This window comes from Mustela nigripes, chromosome 8 (genome assembly GCF_022355385.1).
Source record: "Mustela nigripes isolate SB6536 chromosome 8, MUSNIG.SB6536, whole genome shotgun sequence".
NCBI lineage: Eukaryota > Metazoa > Chordata > Mammalia > Carnivora > Mustelidae > Mustela > Mustela nigripes.
This window is the reverse complement of record NC_081564.1, coordinates 56,027,327-56,054,234: the sequence shown is the minus strand read 5'-3', so window position 1 is coordinate 56,054,234 and position 26,908 is coordinate 56,027,327. Positions and strand designations below refer to the sequence as shown.

Below are 26,908 nucleotides of genomic sequence, written 5' to 3'. Positions count from 1 at the left end.
CAGTCCTACCTCCATGTCATCCTCTTCATCAGTCTACCCGAGTGGACAGGACAGGATGGAAAAGACAGAAGGGATTCTTAGAAGGTACAGAGGTTAGCAAAGATGAGATCATCTCAATGTCACACCATATTCCAAATAAAATAACTGGCCTCCACAACCAGGGTCCGCCCTCCTGATGCAGGAACTGCCAGACCCCGACTGCATAGCCCTCCTGCTTGTGGCCAAGTACTCCCTCTCTGAGCCCCAAGGCCAGTTCTGAGTAATGTCAGGAGGCATTTGAGGGGCTCCAGACCAACCTCCTGAGGCCATTCAAGGGTGCATAGCCAGCGTACCTGGTATCCTGACTACCGAAGACCTCACTCCCAGCTCTGTGCCCTGCTCCTCAGCTGGCCACATCCTGTGAAACCCACCACAACCTGCTAGTCATCAGGGCCTCTACATGTGAACCAACGTCCACATGCCTGGTGCTCCCTGTCAACTGCTATCCCCCTCCCACCCGGAGTGCTTGAGCCTCCCTGCCCAGGCTGCCAGGTCTGGGCCTCCATGAATCCTGCCACACACACCCCAGACAGAATAGGCACAACAGTTGCCCAAGCAGAATGGGTCCCATTACTCTCTCCTCAGAAACATGAAATTCAGTCCTTTTAAAAATCTTACCCGCCTCTCATGGAGGCTTTCTGAGAGAACATGCCCAACTTTTAATTATCACCAGATAAACTTCTTGAAGCATCTTTTAAATAAATATCCCTCTCCTAAAAATAAACTGAGGGTGAACGTCATGTCCATCTCTTGGTTTTAGATGAAAAATACCCTCAACGTAACCTGTGTTTCCACTGAGGTTATAAAGCCAGGCCTGCAGATTGGACACAAGGTTTTTAAGAACCAACTCAACTTTCAGGAGCTGAAATGACAAAATGCTTCTGGTTCGCCATGTTTCCCACCACCCTCAGGCAAGTGGCACTACACCCAGAGACAACTGTCCTCTCTATTTCTATGTCTACCTTGGAGCTTATTTATTTAACCGGGATTGTTGGTATTTTCTCAGCCATCAGCCCAAGTGCAAGGCACTACATATACAAAATCTCTAGCCTTCTTACCGTCCCCCAAAGGAACTAGCATTCCCTTTTTCTAGAAGACAAAGCTGACATGCCTGCAAAACTGAAGGAAATATTTAAAATAGTCAGGACAGCAGAGGGGGTGCCCTCTGCAGCCACCAACAAGAAGCAGCCTAACTTACAACCCAGGAAGGATGAAGATTCTTTCCTCACCTGGCAACAGCCCAGCCAATGAGAAACTGCCACAAGTCCGCCCATGAGAAACCACTACCACCCTGAATGCTTACTTTCTTCCAAGGGACTTTCACTGGAAGCAGCCTTCCCAATGCCCTCTTTGCTCAATAAATTAACGTTCCTCTCCTTTGTTCTCTGGACCTGCCTATGCTTTGGTCATAGCCTGCATGTCCCAAATTGCAGTTCCTCTGCCATTCCTGAATAAACTCATTTTGCTGCTAAAATAACAGCTGGTTCATTTTCAAGGTCAACAGTGCTCCCCCCTGTGCCCTGATAGGGAGGTCCTGGGACTGATGGCCTGAGGTCTTGCATCCCATCTTGAATATGATGACAGCAGACAGGGCCACGGCGTCTTATGCTGCTTGCCTTGTCTATGTCACTATTTTGTCTAGAACTAGCTCAGGGCACAAGGATGAGGAATCCCTTAGCTTCTCACTGACTTCTACCTGGGAGGGCTCCCAGATTTTGAGAAAAGCAGCCTGCACTTCAGAAGCAGAGAAAGAAGAGGAGTGCCAGGCACACAAGGGCAGATATAGGGTAGACTCCAAATGTACGGTCTTTGGATTTTACCCAGATTTCACTGTGTCTTAAACAATAATTGTTTTCCTAAGCTCATCTCTAATTGCTACCACTTCTGCATTCATTTTACCCAGCATCTATATTAAAAATTATTTTTTCTAAAAATCATTTGCAGCTCTAACGTTCAGGGACTCCATCCATTGCCAGGTTTTGTTTTTAGTGGTTTAAGTTGTGTATGTGTGGCTTTCTAATCATGAGGACATCCTTGGAGCATCCTTGACTTCTACTTCAGTTGCACATTTGGGTACACCAGGGGAACCTAATTCAGAGTTCAGAAAAGCAGCTCTACACTTCGTCTTGAGCGACAATATCCTAATCTTCCAGCAGATGGCAGTCTCTCTACGTGAATGATGCCACTTTGACCACCGAAAATTGGACCCCATGGAGGATGAACCCTGAAGCCAGCTCTGTCCACATCTGAATGGCAATTTAAATATTTTTGAGTCAAACTCTAGAAACATTTACCCTTGTTTATAAATAGGCAAGCTGAATGTTTTCAGAGAAGGGCAAAATTCGAAAATTAGTGGGATCTGTAAAAACAAAATCTCAAGAATTTGGCAAGAAATTTTTGTGTTTTCATAACTATTAAGCCTATTGAGCTTGTATAGTTTTCACCCGCCAATGTGTCTCACTTCTTCAGAAACAAGGAAGCCCCTTTAAAAACTTTTTAAAATAACACCGTGGAATGAGAAGTGGGCACAGTTTGCCCAGATGGATTGTTTGCTTCCCGTTGCTGTCCTATGGGAGGCTTCACGTCCTACCAAACCCAGATTTCAGCTGGTGGCATGGGCATTCGGAACTGCAGCAGGCTATGCAAAGGGCTCCTCTGCAGAGAAGTGATGTAAGGGTTGAGAAAATTCCAGGTGAACAAGGAGTCTGGGTGAGGGGATGAGTCTCTGGTTGTTCTTAGAAATGTCTTAAAATTACAACAAAATTTCTGAGCTGATAGATCCTGTCTCCATATCCCTCAAGAATGTGGCTAGTAATCACGTGCCTTCTGTTTCTCCTACAACATGCACACCTACCTGGAGAGAGTGGGCAGAACTGATTTGATTCCTCCCCAAAGAAATCTGCCTAATTTGAGCTCAGTGGAGGCTTGCAACCCTTAGAATGATGGCATTCTACTGCTTGGACATTAACCCATCCCATTCTCTGTATCACTGAGTGCCAATGTGCTTCGCAGATCCATAAATAGATGAGTTAAGTTTCCTAAAGACCCACCAGAAAGAGGCACCTGCATGGTGGGTCTTCATCTCTGGCATCTTCACACATCCCTTTCCCATCCACTTACAGAGCGTCTTGCATCTGAATGCCCACAGCACCTGTGGCCTGCAGGGTTCCAGGCTGAGGTGGAAGAGGGGAGCCCAGGAACAAGGGAAGCACACAAGTGTGCAGGTGCCCACTTCCACCCCCAAGGGGCTATGGGGAACTCCTGTTGGATTCACTATTCTGTGGATCTCTTCCCATCTGAAGGTTCTCTGACCCAAGGGACCCTCAGATTGTGTCTTTAAGCAATCACATCCATTTTTTCTCAATTCAGTGCCTTGAATGGGTGGTCCATGTGTCAACTCGTTGTATAGCACTGTTAGAACGATTAAAATCCTGACTCAATTCTCAAATCAGTATATCTGTCTTCCTAGGACATGCGGCACTGTCTTTTATATTTTTTCTTTTCTTCCACTTTTACCCACGTTCCAGAGGTTGAAAACAGCATCAAGCTTTTCACGACACCACAGCCTACAACACCCCAACATGGGTTAAAGTTCCTCCTCTAGCCACATAGGCTTAATTCACATGGACTTATCCCATGTCTGTCATAATAGCAGATTTTCACAGTAATAGGAGAGGAAGGGTTTAAGAGCACTTTCTAAAAAATGGAACTTTTTTCCACCAAAAAAAAAAAAAAAGATCAGCCCCACACTGCGCGGGGTTCATCTACTTTCACAACAAATGACACAAAGCAACAGGTTTCACGGAACTTACGTCAGTGATCATCTTCCCTCTGGTCTTATTTCTCTCTCTGTGGTTGGCCCGTTTCTGTTTCTGCTGCAAAACCCTTTCCCTGGTGGTGCGATACTCCAGCGCGAATTCGCTGAGGATCCTGCAGAACTTGTTTATGTTGACTTCCCGAATCGCGTAAGGTGGGTGCCCCATGAACAGCAAAAAGGAATGGAACCTGCAGTGGAAATGCCAATAGCGGTGAGGACGCCAGTTCTAAGGAACAAAAAACCCATGGTCTAAAAACTCCCAGAAGGAAACCAGTCGGGCAGGCAGTGCTCTTCATTCCTGGGGCTCTGGGGCTGAGTCTTCTGGAGCCGCCAGTTCAACCGGAAGTCAAGTTCAACTCACTGATGGAGGATGTCTAGGTGGTGGGACTTGAGGATTTAGTTACTGTTTTATTTGCTTCTCGGTGGTTTACTGTTTTTCTAAAATGTATGTGCAACACTTTTGTAGTATTTTAAAGAAAACACTGCACAAGTTTCTAGATTATGTAAGAGCTGAATACAGAATAAGGAAATACAGCTTAGCGATTCCTTGAGAACCTGCTATAATGATTATTGGAATAAACCTAATCATATGAGCTATTAATGGATGGTTTGTAAAAATGCTGACTAAGTTTTCTGTGAGTAAATACTCTGAAATATTTTCTCATGATGTTACATACAATCCCCCCCCCCTTTTTTTTTCTGAAGGTGTGCACAAATGAGTGGGAGAGGGCACAGGGGCAGAGAAAAAGGGAGAGAGAGAGAGAGAATGCTAAGCAGGCTCCATGCCGGTTGTGGAGCTCAACATAGGGCTGGGTCTCATGACCCTGGCATATGACCTGAGCTGAAATCAGGAGTCTGAATCTCAACTGACTAAGCCACTCAGGTGCCCCACATACAATCTTAATTTCATTCAAAAACACCACATAAACAGGCCCAAATAAATTTCAGCTATTCAACTTTATAAATTAAAAACTATTGGATTTCATTGACCAACACTTTGTAAAAGAAATTAAATAAGCAGACATGTACACCATCTTTAGTTATCAAGAAATGAGAAAGAAGATACTAGGAGACAGAGGGACATTAGAATGGGAGCGAATTTGCAAATCATGTGTCTGATAAGCAATTTGTATCCAGAAAATATATAGAAATATTATAACCCAACACTGAAAAGACAAAGAAAATATGGAAAAAGGATATGAACAGACATTTCTCCAAAAAAGATACACAAATAGCCAATAAGTGCATGAAAAGTTGTTTCATATCACTAGAAGAATGAAAATCAAAACTACAGACAGAAACGAGAGTGGGTAAGGACTCAGAGAAACTAGAGCCCCCATAATGCAGCAGGCAGAGACATAAAATGGTTCAGCTGCTATGGAAAAGTCTGGCAGTTCTTAAAAAGTTAAACACAGGGTTACCCTATAACCTAGCAATTTTGCTCCTACGTATATATCCGGAAGAAAAGAAGATGAGTGACTACACAAAACCTCTACAGAAATGTTCCTAGCAGCAATAATCATAACAGCCAAAAAGTAAAGATGATCCAATTGTCTAACAAATGAACAGGTTAACAAAACGTGGTCCATCCGTACAAGGTACCGCACAAGCGGCCCACTTCCTCTCTTATCCCGACTGAACTCAACCATAATGGACTCAAGATTCCTTAAGAAGCCTCAGGTCCCAGGCTGGTGTGTGAGGATCCTACAGGGACACTGAGATGGCTGAAAGTCTGCAGGAGGAGGGGCAGGGAGGCCATTCATTGGCAGGACCACAGGTTCTGAAAGGTGTCTAGTCCCAGCTGTTCCCTGTCTCTCATCCTACAAGATTCTGCCCAACCATCACCTCCGCAGAGAAGCTTGATCAGTTTTATAAAACAGCACTTTGTCATTCCCTGTGTTGATTACACTCTTACTCCTCCTTCCTGGCTCTTACTCCTACCTGACACCAGAGAGGGCAGACAGGATCTATGATGCGGTAGCATAGGAGAGCGCACACAAGAAAAAATCGGGGGGATGATCCCTCAGGCTCTTTGCTCTGTTCCGCCACCCACTCTTTCCCTCAAGTGTGCCAAAGATTATGGGGTCTGGCCCAAGAAGGGGAGAGGTGGATTAGGGGTACCAGGAAGCCAGTGTGAGTGTCACTTGTCTCCCCATCTCTCCCCCTAGAGTGCCAGCCCCTTGCTGAGTTCTCTGAGGCGGTCCTCCACTGGCCCCCGGGCTCCAGTGCCCATCATTGTGTGCTAACTCAGCCCAAGAGGGAGTCTACGGTCCTGTGAGGCTGCTGCGGGGAGGCAGCAGTGTGAAAAGAAAGGGGAATATGCACATTCAGGCTTGCAGAATGAGATCTTGTTAGCCATGCAATGGTTTTTGAAAGCTGATTGTCGAAGTTCTTTTATCTGCCACTTTACCAAGAGGACACCCAGAGTAACTAAGGGAGGACCAGACAGGAAGGGGAGGTGGGAGCACCAGCTGCTTTCACTCCACGACCAAGGTGAGCAGGGAAGGTGGGTGGCTAGATATGGGTTCTCATCTCTCTCCAAGGAGAACCTGGAGCAGAGAGAGGTCTGTTGAGAGGCTACGGTGCGCTGAGGCCAAGAGGGATTTCTGTCCCACCAGGAGGTCCCTGTGCAAGACAGAGGGTTCCAGACCCAAACAGAACACGCCTGGCAGAATGCAAATAGTAGCATGGTAAGGTGAGGAAGCAGGAGGGTCTGGCCAGACTCCTCAGCCTTCATGGGATCCTGTGTGGTGTACAGCAGACCCTAGGAAACCCAGAGGGCGTGAGCAGAGAGCCTGAAGGGTGTGAGGGGATGAGAGGAGCAGAGAGAGGGGAGACCCGACGACTTGTCCCTTCAGCTTCCAATCACAGCAGGGGGTGCCAGCAGAAGTGGGCCTATCCTGTCCTCACATGAGGCCCATGAGGTTCCAGATGGCTCCATCTGGAAACCTATCTCCCCTTCCTCCCCACTGAGCACTAGAAATCACTGTTCTTCCCCAAGGACAACTTTGAGAGGGGTAGCAGGGATGGGTTGAACTCTTGAAGACCAAACATTCAGGAGATAAAAAGTTTAGCTATTTACATTACTGGCTGGGTCAGCAGACCTGTCAGGCAGTGGGTCATTAAGGAGCTGGACTGGACGGTGAGGGAAGCCAAAGTTATTTTCTCTGCATATCTGAGTGTCATGAGAACAGATCCGCAGTTCTGTTGCCTGTGAGGGTCTGAGCTCGCCCCAGGAACCAGATAACCTTCACATCCTGAGAACCTCTGAGCCATGCCTGTGGGACATTGGCATCTTTCAAAAAGTGCCCTGTTGCATGAATTTCTAATTACACAGATAACAAAATAACTCTCACACGTGCAGATGAGGAAAAAAGATGAAGGCCTAGTGGCTTCCAACTTTCTGCTCCAAAGTCCTCTGTTTAGGCGGATCTGCGCACCGCAAAGGATTCTACCTGCACCCACCTTGACTAGGGTTTCACTCCTCTCTGGATCTCAGTTGTCCAGCATGTAAAGGGAACATGTTAGACCACAGCAGTCACAAGCAATGCTCCTGGGAAATGCTGGTCGTTGGGGAGGAAGAGAGGAAGGATAGCCTCCCGGGCTCTCGGGCCTCCATGGCCATTTCAACAAAAGAATCCTACTTTCATCACTTCTGCATATGGTGTTCCTGCTAACAACGTCAACTGAAGCCAGGGTGCTATGGTTTGGTTTCTTGGCTTGGCGACTACCTGGACCCATGCCCCTTTTACACCCATGATTCTTAGCTCGTGTTGGGCATCTCCAGTGGGACGGGCAACAGTGAGGAGACAGGAACCTAGGTCATGCGAGAGCAACCGTCATTTGGGTAACCAGCTTACCAGGGAGAATGGAACAATCAGAGCAATCATTATGTGCATTTTTTTTTAAAGATTTTGTTTATTTATTTGACAGAGAGAAATCACAAGTAGATGGAGAGGCAGGCAGAGAGAGAGGGAGGGGGAAGCAGGCTCCCCGCTGAGCAGAGAGCCCGATTCGGGACTCGATCCCAGGACCCTGAGATCATGACCCGAGCCGAAGGCAGCGGCTTAACCCACTGAGCCATGCAGGCGCCCCCATTATGTGCATTTTATACAAATACACACACACACACACACACACACACACACACACACGAAAACACACACAGATGCCTATAGCTTAAGGAACAGCTGCATCACCAAGATAAGTTTTTACCTGTTGGGGATAAAATGGCTAATGTGATCAGGCCTAATAGCTTTACAAGGCCTTCAGAAAATTGCTCCAGATTCACAACATTCCAAGTGGAAACTATTTGTTTATTCGAGCAGTTTTGAGTTGGAAATTGCTCGTGTCCTACTAAGCATGGAGGGTCAGAGCCGCTCACATTCCCGGACTCCGCTTTTTAAACTAGTGAAAAGCACAGTGTATTTTGATTTCATTGGGAAGTCTCTGATCCGTTCCTCTACCCCAGAGGTCCCTGTAAGGTCAAGGTGGAGTGCAGTGAGAGGGGTTTACAACTGAATTCCTGAAGGACAAGTAGTGGACTGTGGTCGACCTGGAGGGAAGATTCTCTCCCCTACTCTTGCCCTGGCTAACAGCTAAAGACTGCCACTACCTTCTCTGCCCTGCAACAGTCTGGATCAAAACCCAGGAGGTGTACAGTTACGGAAGCAACAAAGGTGGGTAAGAGCTCTCAGGCAGACAAGACAACTCCGTTGTTAAAGTGCTGGTGGGTGCAAAGAAGGTGAAGGAAGGAAAGAAAAAAGGTTAAAGGAGGATGGGAGAGAAGGGAAGGGATAAAAAGTTAATTTAAAAAATACAACAGTGATAAGGATATAAGAAAATACTGCCCACTTGTTTAAAAAAATTTCAAGTGCTTGGACACCAGCCTGGGAATGCACTCGAGGGGCAACAGGTCTCCTGGAAAGGCCCCAATGGGTGGGCTCCCTTCACAGAACCATGACAAGGCCTGTCTCCAAAGGCCTGTCACCAGAGCACCTGCTCTGGGTGGACCCCAGCCTGCAGGTCTGGGGTCAGGCCCATCTACTTCACAAGGCCCAGGACAGAGTAGCTGGACCCCGAAGGCCAGGCCAAGTTGCCTACAACCATCCTCTGATATCACCCAGAAGAGAGTGGTGGTGCGTGGTCAGAACCAGCCTGGCCCAGGAAGTCAGAAGACCCACGTTTGGGTCTGTGTGCTGCTCCTGCTTACAGGTGAGCCAGCCCTGGACAGCAGTGGAGAAGGCCTGGACCCCAGCCAGTCTCCGTGCAGGCAGACAAGGCCCCTTACAGCCCTGTGCATCTCTCAGGGGCCTCTTGCGTCCCGTGACTCTAAGGGCGGCTGCCCAGAGGATGACACTGGTGGTAGGCCCAGGCCTCACGCAGGCAGGCCACAGCAGGTGGGAGGTCTTGGAGGAAACATTGCAGATCATATAAAGGAGTTTTACTGACAACAAGTCAAACGGCCGTGCAAGGACATGGGCTGTGTGCACCCAGACCTGTTCAAACAGATGTAGACATACAGGCTCTACTGGTCAGATCTCAGAGAGGCGGGGCGCCTGGGTGGCTCAAGCCTTCCACTCAGGTCATGATCCCAGGGTCCTGGGATTGAGCCCCGAATCGGGCTCCCTGCTCTATGGGAGTCCAACTTCCTCTCCCACTCCCCCTGCTTGTGTTCCCTCTCTCGCTGTGTCTTTGTCAAATAAATAAAAAAAATCTTAAAAAAAAAAAAAAAAAAAGATCTGAGAGAGGCGATTCCAGATTAAGCAGGATTTTTGGATCACACTATCTCTGAGATTGCTTACAACCTCAAAATCCAATGACATTCTATTATTGAGGGGTGTGTGTAAGGAAAATACCCCTGAAACAAACCCATGTGAAGGTGTATTTTCTATGAATTTACAGTAAAACTTCTGTAAATGTAACCTTCAGATCGTGGTTTGTAGACCATTTTTAACATGCCACTGTATACAGGTGTTAACACTGGTTCCTTCATCCACTCACCTGTTAATTATTCTTCGGTGGACAATCTTTAAAATTATAATCCGCTCTGCACAGTCTTTTAGGAACTCTGACATTCGCTGTTTTAAAACTGGTTTCATTTCATGTTTTGCAATTGCCTTGAGGTGATCCCATGAAGCTTTGCATCTTCTCTCCATCTGACACAAATTATCCTGAAGTTGATCAAAGTCAACCTGAAAATCAGAGGGAGAACAATGGCCAACGGGCTCAAACTGCCGGACACCAACCTGAACCAGGAAACTCAACTGCCTCCGGGGAGAACTAAACATCAAAACCAAATTTACATCTTGCAATACAAACATATTGAGGGCCTAAAAATTACCCACATGTGTATCTGTCATTATCTTGATATCAAATTATCTAGTGATAAAACTGTTCTCCAAATGAACCCAGTGCAAATATCACTCTTGTCTCCATCTCCTCCCCCCCCCATATTTGGAAAGAAATCTTAGGAAAGTCTTTGGGAACTGTAAATTAAAACATATCAAGGAACTCCAGTACAAGATGAACTGAGCAGATGTCTCATAAAATTTCTCAGAGTACTCTTGTTCTTGAGAGATGATTTTTTTCACTTAGGGTTACAGGAATATACCAGTCATACTGGGCAATTCTGATATGGGGAGACAGTCTGTTCAGGGGCAGACAGCGTCTCTTCACAGTGATCTCTTTTACACTGTATGACAAATTTTATTTCTCCCCCCTTCATTTATTCGACCCACGTCAGTGGAGAAACTGGTGCGTGTCAATTCCTATGCCAGGCGTTGAGAACGCAGAGATGGATGTTGAATGAGACTAAGCTGCTCATCTCATTCAAGGAGACTCGCTGTACAGACAGGTGTACAGACCAAACACTGAGGAGGTACAGAACCCACCAGGCATGCGTGCATGCATGTGCGTGTGTGTGAGAAAGAGAGAGAGAGAAGTCTTGCTGGCAGATGGAAGCTGTGTGTGCAAAGAACAGATGTGACGCGGCCCCTGCTGTGCTCTTCAGGGAAGTGGGGACGTCCGGATTAACTGAAGTAGCCTGAGCTGAGGGTTTCTAAAGTAAGGCTTTTACTGAATTTCTAGACTAGAAATTATGTGAATCAAAGAGTTAGTCATGGAAAAAAATGCACTTGAGAGCATTTCATACCGACAGCTGGGGGACTGGGGAAAGAAACTGAGAAGGCAAGGAGGGGAGGCAGAAACACATAAATTGGTGAGCTTTAGGGAGAAGACTGAGGACAGAGAAGTAGAAGCACAGTGAGACAGGGTGGGAGAAGGGGAGTGCTGGGCAAATCAAGGTCAGAAGGAGAAAGCGGATGCATAGAGGTGAGCTGCCATTGATTAGATGACAGAGGTTAAGAGTGAACCTGGATAGCCACTTGTATGTCTTCTTTGGAGAAGTGTCTGTTCATGTCTTCTGCCCATTTTTTGACATGATTATCTGTTTTGTGTGTGTTGAGTTTGAGAAGTTCTTTTTTTTTTTTTTTTAATTTTTTTTTAAAGATTTTATTTATTTATTTGACAGACAGAGATCACAAGTAGGCAGAGAGGCAGGCAGAGAGAGAGGAGGAAGCAGGCTCTCTGCTGAGCAGAGAGCCAGATATGAGGCTCGATCTCAGGACCCTGGGATCATGACCTAAGCTGAAGGCAGAGGCTTTAACCCACTGAGCCACCTAGGCGCCCCAAGAAGTTCTTTATAGATCCTGGGTATCAGCCTTTTGTCTGTACTGTCATTTGCAAATATCTTCTCCCATTCCGTGGGTTGCCTCTTTGTTTTGTTGACTGTTTCCTTTGCTGTGCAGAAGCTTTTGATCTTGATGACATCCCAAAAATTCATTTTCATTTTTGTTTCCTTTACCTTTCATCACTAGCTATCAGGGAGATTCAAATCAAAACCACACTGAGATACCACCTTACACCAGTTAGAATGACCAAGATTAACAAGACAGGAGATAATGTGTGTTGGAGAGGATGTGGAGAAAGGGGAACCTTCTTACACTGTTGGTGGGAATGTTAAGTTGGTACAGCCAATTTGGAGAACAGTGTGGAGATTCCTTAAGAAATTAAAAATAGAGCTTCCCTAGGACCCTGCAATTGCACTACTGGTACCCCAAAGATACAGATGTATTGAAAAGAAGGGTCATATGTACCCCAGTGTTCCTATCAGCAATGGCCACAGTTGCCAAACTGTGGAAAGAACCAAGATGCCCTTCAACGGATGAACGGATAAGATGTGGTCCATATACACTATGGAGTATTATGCCTCTATCAGAAAGGATGAATTCCCAACTTTTGTATCAACATGGACAGGACTGGAAGAGATTATGCTGAATGAAATAAGTCAAGCAGAGAGTCAATTATCATATGGTTTCACTTATTTGTGGAGCATAAGAAATAACACAGAGGACATGGGGAGATGGAGAGAAGGGAGTTGGGGGGAAATTGGAGGGGGAGATGAACCATGAGACTGTGGACTCTGAAAAACAATCTGAGGGTTTTGAAGGGGCGGGGGATGGGAAGTTGGGTGAGCCTGGTGGTGGGTATTATGGAGGGCACGGATTGCTGGAGCACTGGGTGTGGTGCATAAACAATGAATTCTGGTATACTGAAAAGAAATTAAAAAAAAAATGAGTGAGCCTGGATGTGAGTGGTCCCGCCCTCCACAAGACAATGGAGGGGATCAAGTCAAAGAAGGTAGAAGGATCTATCACCAGAGGCGATGAAGCCAAGCTGAGCATAAGGGATGCCTTGAGGGCCAAGCAAGACATTGCAAGTCCTGGGTTTCTAGGGTGCTGAAGAGCCAGAAACAGAAGGCAAGTTTAGGCAGAGACCCGGGATTCAGGTAAGCAGGGGGTTCATGTGACTCTGAGAAAAATGATTTGCCTGAGACCAAAGGAATTCTGGGTCCAGAGTAGAAAAAGCTTCACTTTCTTAGGATATAGTGGAGCTGAGGGGAAAAAAAAAAAAAAAAAAAATCAGGTGTTCAGCCAAGAAGGGGAAAAAAAATGCAGATTCAGAAAAGAACTCAATAGTTCAGTCTAGAAAAGACCAGATGACCTGAGACTGACAAGTAATGTCTAGGAGATTTTAAGCCAATTGCAAGACGTCTAATCCTAACTCTCTGGCTCTTTCCTCATTTGCACCTGGCAGCTCCCTGAGACACCATAAAATAAGCTCAGTTCCACTCAGACAGGCACCGAGCAGCACTGCACCATCTAACCAGGTGACATTCACCCAGCAAGGCAACGGGCATAGAGCAGCCTCAGACGCCCAGTAGGAGATGGTTTTCTGGGAAGGAGAGTCCACCGTGACCCCTTACGGTGGGGGCAGAATAAAGTGACCCACTGCCAGCAGAAGCCAGGTGGGGAGGCTTCTGGTGAAGAGAAGTTTGAGGGCTGAGCTTCAAATAGCTTCTCCGGATGGGGTTTGGAAGGCAGCCTCCCCCAGCTGCTGCCTGGTGGGAGGCCACGGGCACAGGCGACCTGAGTCTTCACAATGATCCCCTGACCTCGGGTTCTCTTCCTAGGTCCAACAGATGCACAGAGAGGTGAAGTTGCTAGTGAGAGACCACACAGCTCTAAGCAGTGGAACTGAGATCTGAACCCAAATCTCTCTGGCTTGAGTCCAAGCTCTCAACCAGCAGGCCGTGAGCCTTGATTTGCCCCTAAAAAATTCCACCCCAGAAACAGAGCTGGCCTGGCAGCCGTTATAGAGAAGGAAGTTCTCGCCTGAGAACAGATCCACAGGGGCCACTTTTGTGTGTGGGAAGCCCCATGAGCTATGATCTGAAGCAAGGTCCAACCTTATCAAGTCAGACTGGGATGCTGTGGGACAGCTCAGGGACATGGTTATTCCACCCATGCCAGAGCAACCTCGCTCTTGGTGACGGCAGTGCCAAGTCCCACAAGTGAGATACCAAGGGATGGAGTGAAGGCACAGCAGGTTGGGGTTTCCTGAGACTTATCTGGTGCCCATCTACACAGAAGGACTCCTCAATACCCCAAAAAGCTTTGGGAGTAAAGGTTGAGAAGCGGTAGATGCCCTCTTGCAAGTCACAAGGAGCTGAGTCAACAGTCATCTTTAGCAACTGCCACAGTTAGTTGAGAAAATCGACCCGCACTTGTGGCTTGTGTAGCCAAATTTGGCATAAGGCTACGTTATTTTGTTATTACTTAACTAAAATCTGGGTGGGGGAGGGGGCCGTCACTGGGGCCCAGCCTGGGGTCCAGACTCCTCCGCCAAGCTGCTTTGGTCCTAGGTGGCCTCCACCTAGAAGGCGGCCCTGGGAAAGAACAAAGGACCACGGATAACTAAGGGACGGACTTGTTCTGTGCGGGTCAGGAAACAGGACAAAGAGGACTCGAGCCTCGCAGCAGGCCCTGTCTCAGAGGGAGGTATTCCTAACAAACTGCCTTCTGGGAAGGTGCTCGAGGCGGGTGTCGGAGCAGCCATTGGAGGTCCCCGAGCTGCCACAGGCAAGGAGGTTTCTAGTCTTGGTTAGGAGCACGTCAGGATCCTGACGTGCTGTTTGAAAAGACTTCAGAACAGTGTCTGGCACACAGTAAACGCAGGAAGGGTGCCTGGGAAGTAAAGGAGTCCATGTTCTCAGAAGCCTGTGGTCAGCTCTTACAGCTGGGGGATCGCCGGCCATGCCTCCTTCTGCCACAAGGCAGGCCCACAGTCAGGCCGGCCCAGGGCCTCCTGCTTGCTGTAACTGGCAACTGCCTGCCTGTTGCTCCCGAGACCGGTGAAGGAAGGTCCCAGCCCCTGTGGCCCCACAAGCCAGTTCTGTGGGAGAAGGCGGCAAGATTGAATTCTGTGAAGGAGACTCTGGCAAGGCCCCTTCCCCACTGCCCACCACTCTATCTCCTCTTCTTATACTAGGGTCCAGAGTGTCCCAGAGCTAATAGTCATTTGCTTTCATCTCCTCAACCTGCCCAGGCTGGGTTTCCAGGAGTTCCCCTCACACTGGCTTGACCTCTGCTGCCCTATTCAGCCCTTTCCCCGGTGTCTCCTGCTGTTCCTGAGACCCTCTCATCGTTCAGCTGTGCTGTGCTGGGGACTCCCTGGGGGTGGTTCAGCCTCAGTGATGCTCCTGCAAGTGGGGCAGCTGGGTGTCCAGCTAGTGCCACTGTCTCTTTTCTAATAAACCACAAGTTCATGAAGATTCTAACTGTGCATGCAGTGTAAGAGTCTGCAGCCGAGGGGCCAGAACTGCATACAGTTTACAGCCCTGTCAACTGTTCCCTCTGTGTAAGATCGTAGAGAGAGACAGCCAATCTATGAGTGCACAGAAGGCCAGGAGCCCTCCGTTTCCTGACTCCACGCCTCAACACAGGGTCCTATAGAATTCTGAGGAGGAGCCAAACTGCATCATTATGACCTTTGTGCCCACCAAAAGCCAGTGGAGAAGTTTCCATGCTCGGGAGAATCCAGGCCTGGAGAGGAACACTGCTCCACAGCAGGTGCAGGGCCTAGGACCTGGACGGCAGACCCGCCTTGCATACCTCAGCAGGAAAGAATCTGACGGAGACCCAGCGATGGCAAAAGGTTCTTAAAAGCCCATTGGGAACAGCGTCAGACAAGCCCCCTAGAGCAGGGGCTGCCCTTGGACGTTTTTACTTAATAGAGTCTGTGTTCCTCAGAGATGACTGACAAAGATCCAACAGCTAAGGAAAAGGCACCGCCCACTCCTCTCTGCCCACGGACCTACCTTGGCTGACCTGGTGACGGCCCCGATCTCGGAGTACAGATCAGAGCTGTCTGGGAAGTTTTCCACCACCATGGTGCACACGTGGTGGAGAAGCGACTGCTTGTGCACGGTGTCTTTGACTTCTGGAACCTTCTCGAGGTAGCTTAACTCAAACGCTTTGGCCTGTGTGGTAAACATTAGATAAAGGACAAGAATAAGTTTTATACAGAAAGGCACAAATGGCTAGAATCAATGCCCTGTTGGGGGTGTCCTAATATTTAGTTCCTCTGCGACCGGAACTTCTCAGGCCACATGCTCAGATCACGTATGGACAAGCCACAACTGAGTGTGAAATAAGCCTCCAGCCCTTTCCCACCACAGCCATCAGCCACGAGCTGTCCCAGGCCTCTACCTCTGAATCAGGGAGCTGTGGGGCTGGGTCTCCCCATCTGGGTATCTACAACTTCTTTCTCTCTTTGTCCTCTACTTTTCTACTTCTTGACCAAAGACAGGCCAATTTTTTTTTTTTTTTAAGTTGGTTTATAATGTGCCTAAGTACAAATACTTGAGTGATAAGTTTAGGAAAAAATGGGGGAGGGAGGTGGAAGAAATTCTTTCCAATGTCAGTTTTGAGAGTAGCCAAGCTTCGGAAGGAACAGGGTGCTTACTTTTCTAAATTTTCTTATTTAATAGCAGGACACAGACTTAAATAAATAGGCCATGATAAGTTAAGGACAAAATTCCTTCTAGATTTTCCAGAAAGAAAATACAAAGGTTGCTTCTCTGTGCTTTGGGGGACCAGAGGTACAACCTCCCTCAGCAAATGAAGGGCAGGGATTTTGTGACAAGGGAGGTAGGATAATAAGGGATATAAGACACTTACATTAGTTCCATTTAGAAAGTTCCCAATGGCTAAGAGAGTAGACAGGATAAAGCCCAAGGTTTTATTGTTCTCCAGTTGGTCTATTCCTTCTTTCAGATCCAAAAGTGGTTCTGCCACTTCCTTTCAATTACAAAAAGTTGCAAGGTGATGATAAAGAATGCACATTTTGTCTTTACTTTGTTCTTTTTAACTTTTGTACAGGGTAACCACAGTGGAGTTCTCCTTGGTGTAAGGCAGTCCCATGTGGCGGGCCCATTCTCCTAGGTATGGAAAAGTGCCAAGAGGCAGCAGGGCAGTCTAGGCCTCAAAGTCTCCTCAGTGGAGACCAAATGGGAAAATATGGCCACTGGTGCTGGGGTGACAAGTCTGCCCCTGTTCCTGCCCATCCACCAAGCTCAGGCAGGACCCTTAGACCACCCTCCCCTCTTCTCTACTTCCTTCACATGTACCTTCAGCATTTGGACCATGGTCTTCCTCTTCACTTTCCTCTTCTAGGCAGATGTCACCAGGAACCGTCCCTCACTGTCCCTGGACTCCTCAGGTTTCCCAACCTCCCTTCTGGGCATTCTGTGGCTGGCCACCTCTTAGCCCTGGTTACTTTCTAGAAGACTGCCATCCTCATTTCTGCTACTGCCTTCATAACTCCCACTCTCTCAGACTTCCACAATGGTTTTGAGACTACATCACACCAAGTCACCTCAGCAGTCCTATATCTCTTCTTCCTCACTTGATTTCTGAATGAATTCAAACACCATGGTTCCCTCCTAATGCCCCTACACCCACTGCCACCAATCTGGGCCTTAGGATAAACCTTGCCGCCCCCTTTGCCAGAGGCTGGAGACCCCACAGGCTCTCTTATGCTTCGGATCTGTCCCCTTTGGGAACTTCCTCTCAATTAAGCTCATTCCAGCTCACCTTCCATCTCCTTCCTCTCTACTGCTTCCTTCTGCTCAGCCTATAAAAATATTCCCATTTCCCCAGTCCAGAAGACACAGCATCTTCCACACTACTCACTCAGATGAGTCTTCCCGTGCTGTCACTGTTACGGTCCCTTTCCTTCTAGTTCCCTCTCAACCTCTTAGAGTGGTTTGCCCTCAGCTTCCTGCGGAGATACTCTCTCAAAGTGACTCTGCCAGGCCAACAGCCACAGTCAGCAGCACTGTAGGTGACTGTCATCAGGTGGAAGGATTAGAAGTCACTTTCTATTTAGTGCATTTCTACATTTTCTGAATTACTACCATGAGTTACACAGTCAGAAATTTTTTTTTTTTTTTTTAAACCAGTCATCTGGGACCCTCAAGCAAGGGTGCCAGATGGGGCCAGGCAGCCCCTGAAGAAAAATGCCTCACTGCCATGACCAATCTCTTAGTGTAGCTACAACCTCATTATCTTCAACTTGCCCTTCAAACCCTCACTCAAGAATGATACTTCACCACCGTCACCAATAAAAAACTGACTTTCTCAACAGGGCGGGGGAGGGTTGGCTAACTCCCTTCTTAAGTGTGTACCTTCTCTGTTGTTTCGTAATCCATTTTGAACGCCCAGAGGTGGAGCCGAGCCGAGAGCTCGCTGATGGAGGAGAGCGTGAGGAGGAACTGCTCTGCACTGCCCAGTGGCACGTCAGGGTTGGCCAGCTGTGCCTCCTGGATCTTCTGCTTCTCTTCCTCGGTGGGAATCATGGTTAGAATTTTCTGGAAAGATGGGACAATGTAGTATATTCTTAGTGATGGACCCTGTCCCAGCCCCTCTGATGTTGCCAAAATCATACTGTGATTTTCCAAACAGGTAGTAAAGAGATTCTATCATCAGTAGAAACCAAATACTGTAGAGAAAAAAGGTATCAGGTAGACTCTAAATTCACGTTCATTTATTTTAAAATGCTCTCTTTATCTCTTTCCTTTGATCTCCTGTTTCAAGAGGAATTTAAAGAATTTGCCCTAAATTTTCTGGGTCTCAAACATGAAGCACATTCCAGGTAAGAAAGGGAGATGGGAGGTGACAGAAGGGGAAAAGGCATAATATAGAAGGTTAGAAAGCAGCTCCCTGTTCCCAGGAAATAGAGAAAGTTTGTCTTGACTACGTGAGAACTGGCTTTTGCACATGGGGCATCACATAATTTAAATTGTTTCAAATATTTACATCATATTTTACATTTTATGTGGAAATGAAAAAAAAATTTTCATTCTTATCTTTTTATGGAAGGAGAGAGAGCCAGGGAGGGGTGGAGGAAGAGGGAAAGGAAGGGAGAATCCCAAGCAGACTCCACATCCAGCACGGAGCCCCATGTGGGGCTCAGTTTCACAACCCTGAGATCATGACCTGAGCTGAAACCAAGAATCAGACGCTTAACCGACTGAGCCCCCAAATGAAAACACTTTAAATAATATCAGACTCAAGTCTGGTTGAGGAAAAATGATGACAGTATTTATAAAGAGAAATACCTACCTACTAATTAAAAAGTATCTTTTGCTTCCATTTGTTTCTGGTTAAAATTAATGATGGAAGGCAGAGGAGGCAAAAGTCACAATAAGGGTTATGATTCTTACAGATCCAAATTTATTAGTAACTATAAGTAGTATAAAAGAAAGTAAAAGTTTCTATTATATAACATTTCACCAACAACATTATTAAAGGTAAGGGGTCATTATTTTTCTCTCATTTCTTCTTCTATAGCATTGTGCCCCACTTTGTGGTCACTTATGTTAATTCACTAATTCTAAGTAGCTTTGGTTGCTGCTTTCCAATAGCAAGCATCTGGGCAGAAGTGGAAGGAACTCTGGTTCTGGGTAAGGTGGGGGTAGACATCCTCCACCCTGTCTCACTGAATGCAGCCCCACACCCTGGACAGCACGAATGGAGCAACTACCTGAAGATTCTAAAAAGTACACAGTGGCAGATGTATTGGGGAAGAAGATCACAATCAGAAATTCACTCAACTGGTAATGAGTTGCCCACTTGTTTTGGGCTCAGGTAACCTCAAACCTCGACTGGGTAGCAGGTGCAGACAGAGAGCTCCAGTGGAATCCTCTAGTGCTGACTTGAAAAATGGGAAAAGGGTCTCCTAATAGTGACAACAGTGACAGCAGGGGCTAGCAGTCCCCTACAACTCCGTGGGAGGAACCCTTCCTCTCCAATCAGTGAGGCTATGGCCCCACTAGGGCCAGACTAAGGAAGTAGTCAGGATAAAGCTCAAGGTTTTATTGTTCTCCAGTTGGTCTACTCCTTCCTTTTGGGTCCCAAATGGTTCTGTCACTTCCTTTCAATTAAAAAAATTGAAACAAGACAATAAAGAATGTACATGTTTGCTTTACTTTGTTCTTTTTAATTTTTGTACAAGGTACTAACAGGTGGAGTTCTCCTCGGTAGAAGGCAATCCCATGTGGTGGGCACAGGTTACCTAGGCATATGTTGTCATCCCTTCACTTGGCCCCAGACATGGGCACAGTCACAGGAATACATGGCAAGGTGAGGTGACCAAGCACCAGCTTTTAGCTGCATGACCAAAAAAGAAAGCTCCAGGGAGCTAGAAAATACTAGAGAGGTCAGGAAAAATGAAGAGCCTGACAAAGCAAGTGCAATATGTTGTTTAAGAAGTTCTGGAATCCTCCCTGAGCTGTTTCGGTGTGAATCTGACCTTAAAGGTCATATCAAAGACATTGAAAACTGAGCTGACACTGGAACCACGGCCCCAAAACGGCAGCTCAGAACGTGTGGCCTGAATCCAAGCAAGTGGGGGAAGAATTTTCTTATTTATTTATTTATTTATTTATTTCTCTCCCTCCCTTCCTTCTTTCCTTTTACAAGACCAGAATCTCTAGATAAAGATATTACAAGAAAACTATAGACTATAGAACAACACCCCTGATGAACCTAATGTAAAATCCTGAACCAAACTATTTTAAATATGTAAATGTCAATATATTAAGTTATATAAACATTGCTATACTTTGTAAAGTAACATTAAAAATAACAACCACAAGGTTGGTTCAGCACAAAAAAACAATTACTGCCATTAGTCTACCATATTAATGATCTGAATAAGAACATTCACATCATGATGTCAATTGATGGGGTGCCTGGATGGCTCAGTTGGTTAAGCATCTGACTCTTAATTTTGGCTCAGGGCATGATCTCAGGGCTGTGGGACCGAGCCCTGCATCAGGCTCTGAGCTCAGTGGGGAGTCTCCTTGAGATTCTCTCTCTCAGTCTCTCTCACCATCCTCCTCTCAAATATATAATCTTTTTAAAAATGTCAATTGATGAAGAAATATTTTTTATAAAATTCAACATCCATCCATAATAAAAAACTCTCAGCAACCCAGCAATAGAAGAAATCTCCTCCACCTGATAAATGACCTTGATGAAAAACCAACAGCTCATATCATGCTTAATGGTGACAGACTGAATACTTTCCCTTTTAAGATTGGGAACAGGACAGGGTTTATAAAACTTAAAAAAGACTTACAAATCAGAAAGGAAAAAGCAAAACTATGTCTATTATAGACAGCATAATTGTCTATGTAAAAAATTTTGAGGAATCTACAAAAAATTTTAAAACTGAGTTTAAAAATGTCATATGATTTAACGTTAATACATTAAAACCATTTTATTTTTATATTGATAGTAAACAGTTACAAACTGAAATTTTTTAAAAAAAAAGTACTACTTATAATGAAATATTTAAGAATAAATCTAACCAATCATATGCAGGATCTATATATGCTGGAAGGTAAAAATGCTCGTGAAAGCAATCAGAGACAACCTAAATAAATGGGATATATACCATGCTCCCAGATTGAAAGGTTCAATATATTCAAGATTAATTTTCCCTAAACTGATCTATAAATCTAACTAAATTCCAATAGAAACACCATCATGGATTTTTCATGGATATAGACAAGCTGGTTCTAAAAAGTTATATGGCAGGGCGTCTGGGTGGCTCCGTGGGTTAAAACCTCTGCCTTCGGCTCAGGTCATGATTTCAGGATCCTGGGATGGAGTCCCGCGTCGGCCTCTCCGCTCAGCAGGGAGCCTGCGTCCCCCCTCTCTCTCTCTCTGCCTGCCTCTCTGCCTACTTATGATCTCTATCTGTCAAAGAAATAAAGTCTTTAAATTAAAAAAAGCATTCACATTTCTTATTAAAATAAAAAGTTTTGGTTCATCCGGCAAAACGGATGAACCAAAAACCTTTGGAAATGGGTAAGGTCTACTAAACAGCTACAGGAACAAGACAGTGTGACACAGGCGTGGGAAACATACACGGATCAGTGGGACAATACAAGGAGGAAACAGAAGACACAAATACAGCCCAGTGAGTTTGACCAAGGTGCAAAGACAGTTCACTAAAGAAAGGATAGTATTTTCAACAAGTGGTGTTGGAACTGGAATCCAGATGCCAAAAAAAAAAAAAAAAAAAATTCTTAAACCTTAAATGTCACACCTAAATTAACTCAAAAGGGATCACAGATCTCAAAGTCATACAGGTAACACTACAAAACTTTTAAAAGGAAATACTGAAGGAAATTTTTGTGACCCCTGTTAGGGCAATGAACTCTTAGACACGATGGCAAAAATGAATAGGTTGAGAAACTGAACTTCATCCAAGTTAAAAACCTTTTCCTCTGTAAAAGACACTGTAAAGAGAACAAAGACTAAACTATAGTTCCTCAAACCCATTAAACACAGATTTACCATATGACTCAGTGATTCCATTTGTAGATGTTGACCCCGCAACAATGAAAACTAATGTTTACATAAAAACCTGTATGTGTCTGTAGCAGCTTTATTCACAAGTGCCAAAAACCAGGCTAAGCTACATGATCCTTGGACAGATGAACAGACCAACCATGGTACATCCTTGTAATGCAGCGGTGCTCAGCGATAGAAAAGGGACCAACTCTAGCTACACAGAACAATTTGGATGAATCTCAAATCATCCATTACGCTGAGTGAAAGCAGCCACTCTCAAAAGGTTACACTGCATAGTTCCATTTACGTGACATTCTCAAAAAGACAAAACCATAGTCATGGAAGAGATCAGTGGTCACCAGAGGCTATAGGTGGAAGAATGCGTATGACTAGAAAAAGCTAGTGTAAGACCTGTTCTGGGACACAGGATGGATCTGAATCCTGACTACAGGGGTCACTACATGATTTTATAGACTTTAAAAGTCCTAGAACCAAAACAAGTCAATCTGCCTTTATGTTGGTGCAAAAAAAAAAAAATTAAATTAAATTAAAAAACTGAACAAGACAGCCTAATCCATGCAAACGTGCATATGACTGATTTGGGATCTGTCTGGGTGGGCTGTCTGGCATCCTGGGTCTGCTGGGAGTTCCCAGGGATGGTCATCTCTATAGTTTCTTAGAAGCCAGTGGTGCCAGACTGCACTGAAGACACATGTTCCATGCTTTGGTCATGGTGACCCTGCAGAAGGGAGCCACCATTCCCTTCACCATGGCCTTAACACTGAGACGGTGTGGGCGGAATCTGAGCATCCGGGTACACAGTTGGCAACAATGCTCTCGCTCCCACCTGTCCACAAAGATGGTGTTAAAAAATAACCAAAACAATCCGAGCAGATGTCATCCCTTTAAAAACATCCAGGATCTGAACTGAACCAGCCTTCAAAGCAAGAGCTGAATCTGTATTTTTATTTTCTTACCACTTAAATTGCTTGAAGCATGTACGAGAATTCCAAAACAAAAAATTGTCAACACCTTTCCCCCCTTCCTCAGAAGGCATTTTCCTGCAATGACTTTAGCTGTTTCTTTCCTTTGGGAAAGTAATCACACACTCTTACTTTTGTTTTTTACTTCTCTGACTAATTTAAACCATTTGTTCACCACTGAAGATTTATGAGGTTGCCATCTGTCAGTTTATTTCACTTTATTTTTTTTTACACATCCCTGGCAATAAAAATAGCCGTAAGATGGGGAAACGGTGGGTTGAAGCCACCTTTGGTGAGACGGTAGCCCTTTCAAGGAGCAGTTGACAAGGGCTGAGTGGGAAGAGGTACCTTTAATTCGTTCTTCTACCATGTCTGTGAATTTACTGATGATTTTATGGTCACCATTTGGTTTCCCAGGGAAAAAGATATCAAACAAAACCACTACGTAATAATCTCCAGGTCTGTTTTCTTTTTTTGCTTTCTCCCAGACGGAGTCCCGCCAGCATCACTCTAAGTCTACCTTACTTGGTTATCTCAAAACTGGAGTCCAGAGAAAAATAGAGCAGTCTCATTTTTTATGAACCCAAAGCCTTTTGGACTTGGCCATGTCAATGTCATTCACCTGCAGATAAAACTAACATGAGGAACTGTTCTGCCCTATGAGTTTCAAGAAGAACCTGGCTAGAGCTCTGGATGAGAATCTAGCCTAGGGATTTTGGGGACAACAGTAGAAAGCTGGGGCCCTTAGGGCTGGGGTTGGTCTGTGTACAACCCACATAACCTCATGAGTCAATGGTTCTCTGTTCATGCACTTACTCTCCTGCAGGGATTTCTTCCCTTTCTTCTCAAGGTATCTTGATTATCTTTTCCTTCATTTTTGTGACTCCTCGGTGAGGCACGTGGGGCAGAAGTGGTCGCATCAAATTTGCAGGTCAAGTGCTTTGCCTGAAGGCCAGCTCGAACAGCTGAGCTGGAGAGCCACCAAGGGGGCTGCTCCTACTTTCCCAGCACCATTTCCATGACCTGTGGCTATTCAGCCAGAAAGGCAGAACCACCAGCATGGCTAAGGCACCCAACCGCAGGGACATTCTAGTTCCCTGGCCTGGCTGAGTGACCACGGCTCCTAGGCCTGGGCTCATCCGTGTGTCCAGCGCCCACTCGAACAGGGGCGACACAGCACACACGGCCTGAAAATGTGCTTTGGTTTTGTGTATGTGCTTGAAGGGACTTTCGGTTCCTAGGAAGCTGGCAGCCCTGGCAACCAAAGTGAGTCGAGGTGAGTGTCATTTGGGGCCAATCAATTGTACTACCCTCTGTAGATACCTACAACAGAAGTTAGAAAAGCAAGGGAAAAGAGGAAAACCCTTCATACTTCATTTATGATAAGCTGACAGCATGCTTTATTTGGAAAAATACCATGAATACTACTTAGAGATGGACCCGAAATGTGCTCTAAAGTTTAATGCTCTTACGAAAGATTATTTCCTTAATGAAGTTAGTTAAGCACTCTCAGGTTTTCGTGACGAAGCCAGATACATATCACTGGGTTGCTAAGCAAAGCCACAGGATGTAATTTAATCCATCGTAATCACATTTGGTACACAGAGGTTTCAAATGGCCCCTTTAAGCCATGGTACCATGCTACAGTGCCTGCGTCCAAGAAGCAGACAGCCTGTTTGGCAAAAGGCCCTTCGGGCATTAGCTGGAAATCTTATTAGCAAAGATCTGTAAGTACACGACTTCCATCTCTTCTCAGTCCTGACTTAGCTCTTGAACAACAAGCCTAGAGAGTAAGTTCCGGGTAGTGGCTCAGGACATGGATCTAGACCAGTTATGCCCCCTCAGGTCTGGGAGCTCAATGACCAGAGGTGGCAGGTGACCAAATGAGTGTGTCCAGTTTCCACTGGACTCTTCAGCATGACAGACCAGAACTGAAAAATATACATGGTTGCTGGGGGCGCCTGGGTGGCTCAGTCGGTTAAGCAACTGCCTTTGGCTCAGGTCATGGTCTCAGCATCCTAGGATTGAGCCCTGATTGGCCAGACTCCCTACTCAACAGGGAGTCTGCTTCTCCCTCTACCCCTCCCCCTCTCCTCCCTGCTTGTGTTCTCGCTCTCTTTCAAATAAATACATAAGATCTAAAAGAAAGAAAGAAAGAAAGAAAGAAAGAAAGAAAGAAAAATAGACACGGTCCCTGGATTTGCATGGGCAGCCTTCAGATTGGGTATTCTTACAGGGATTTTTGTTCCCAGGGCACTTCTGACAAAGCTGGAAATGTATTTGGTTGTCACCACTGGGGAGGTACCACTGACCTCCTTGGGTGGAGGCCAGGGATGCTGCTAACCATCCTACGACATAGGGGACAACAACCATCTAATCCAGAATGTCAGTAGTGACACAGTTGAAAAACCCTGTTTAGATAAACACTGTGATTTAAAAAAAAAAAAAAAAAAAAAGTGCCGCCCCTGCTCTGGTGTTGTGCGCAGGGTGCACTGACTAAGCACTCAGGACACAACAAATGCCCAGGAAGGGTTCAGCAGTGGTTCTATGGCTGCGTCCTCCTGCTCTAACCATTACACACATCGTCTACCTCCGGGGTGGGGGTGGGGGGGTGGGGGCTGGTGCCCTATAGGTGGCGCTGTGAGGCCGACAGCTGGCCTCGGGAGTCTTCTCCCTAACCTTTCAGATTCCCTCTTGTTCTTTTTGTCACATGAGCCTGGGCCCTGACTGAAACTGGGACTCTCTCTCTTCATCTTAAAGATGGGGAACCTAATAGTTGTACCTCACGAGCATCTGTGTAGAGCACCTGGCCTGCGCCTGGCCCACAGGAAGAAAGCCACGGAAGTCACGTTTAGTGCCACGTTGTTGTTCCCATAGCCCTCAGTGGCACTACTATTGTTATCATTGCTCCTTCCTGGATCGAAAAGGTCCTCACTGGAAACCAGTCAGGAAAAAAAAGTAATCTGCGTTCTTCTAAAATCAAAGTAACTTATTGTATCTGAAACTTTCCCTACCCACAGAGCTACATTTCAAGAAAGAACAAAGGCAAAATCCAAAGGAATCAGTCTTTCCTGACAGACTTTCAAGTTCTCATGACAAGAAGGGGAAATATTTGTAACAGGGGAAGAGGTCATTTTCCCTTTCCATCAGGCTGGCTCTGGCTGTATTTGAAGCCTCTCTTTGTATGAATCTGAAGCTTCTGCAGTCTCCAAAGGACACTGCTAAGTCAACAGGACGGTTGGCACGTGTGCTAGGCCTTACCACGTAGCTCGTCCTGATGAAAGACATGTTGCACTGGGTTCTTCCGGCTGGCAGCTCCCACCTGCCTGGGGACCAGCCAAAGCTCTTCTCCTTCCTCACTTCTGTGGGGGCCCCAGAGAGGGACTGCCTCACACTGAGGCCTGGCCTGCTGCCTTCTCACTGTCTAGCAGCTGCCTCAGTGTTCCTCTCTGTACCTGCCTGCTATCACCGGCTCTCTCCTGCCTCAATCGGCCGCGTGCTCGCACTCCTCAGCTGCCCACCTAGGCAGATTCCCCTGCTCGGCTACCTGGCTGAACTCCAGGGCTCGGGGCTCAATTTCCTTTCCAAGCAGAAAGCAGATGCATGTTCCTCCTTGTGCCCAGCTCCTGGAACAGGGTGAGTGTGTGTGTGTGTTTCTCAGAGTTGAGCAGTTCAGACCTCACAGTGGTTTTCTAGTGTTGCCAGAGGACTACAAAGCCGGGTGGTTAAAACAACAGAATCCTCTCAGTTTGAGAGACTACAAATCCGACATCATGGTGTCCGCAGGGTGGCGTTCTCTC

General features: G+C 46.2%; 1 protein-coding gene across 10 annotated transcripts in view; it reads right to left on the bottom strand.

Moving 5' to 3' along the window:
* The window catches only part of FHOD3 (formin homology 2 domain containing 3), a 471,315-nt gene that overhangs the window by 18,898 nt on the left and 425,509 nt on the right, over positions 1-26,908 (bottom strand). For all 10 annotated transcript variants that reach the window (XM_059409488.1, XM_059409491.1, XM_059409490.1 and 7 more), the window contains 5 exons: positions 17,946-18,128; positions 16,438-16,557; positions 15,576-15,737; positions 9,860-10,050; positions 3,852-4,044 (listed from right to left, as the gene is read on the bottom strand). In XM_059409488.1, the coding sequence (XP_059265471.1) occupies positions 3,852-4,044; positions 9,860-10,050; positions 15,576-15,737; positions 16,438-16,557; positions 17,946-18,128 (849 nt within the window). The remainder of the gene's footprint in view (positions 1-3,851; positions 4,045-9,859; positions 10,051-15,575; positions 15,738-16,437; positions 16,558-17,945; positions 18,129-26,908) is intronic.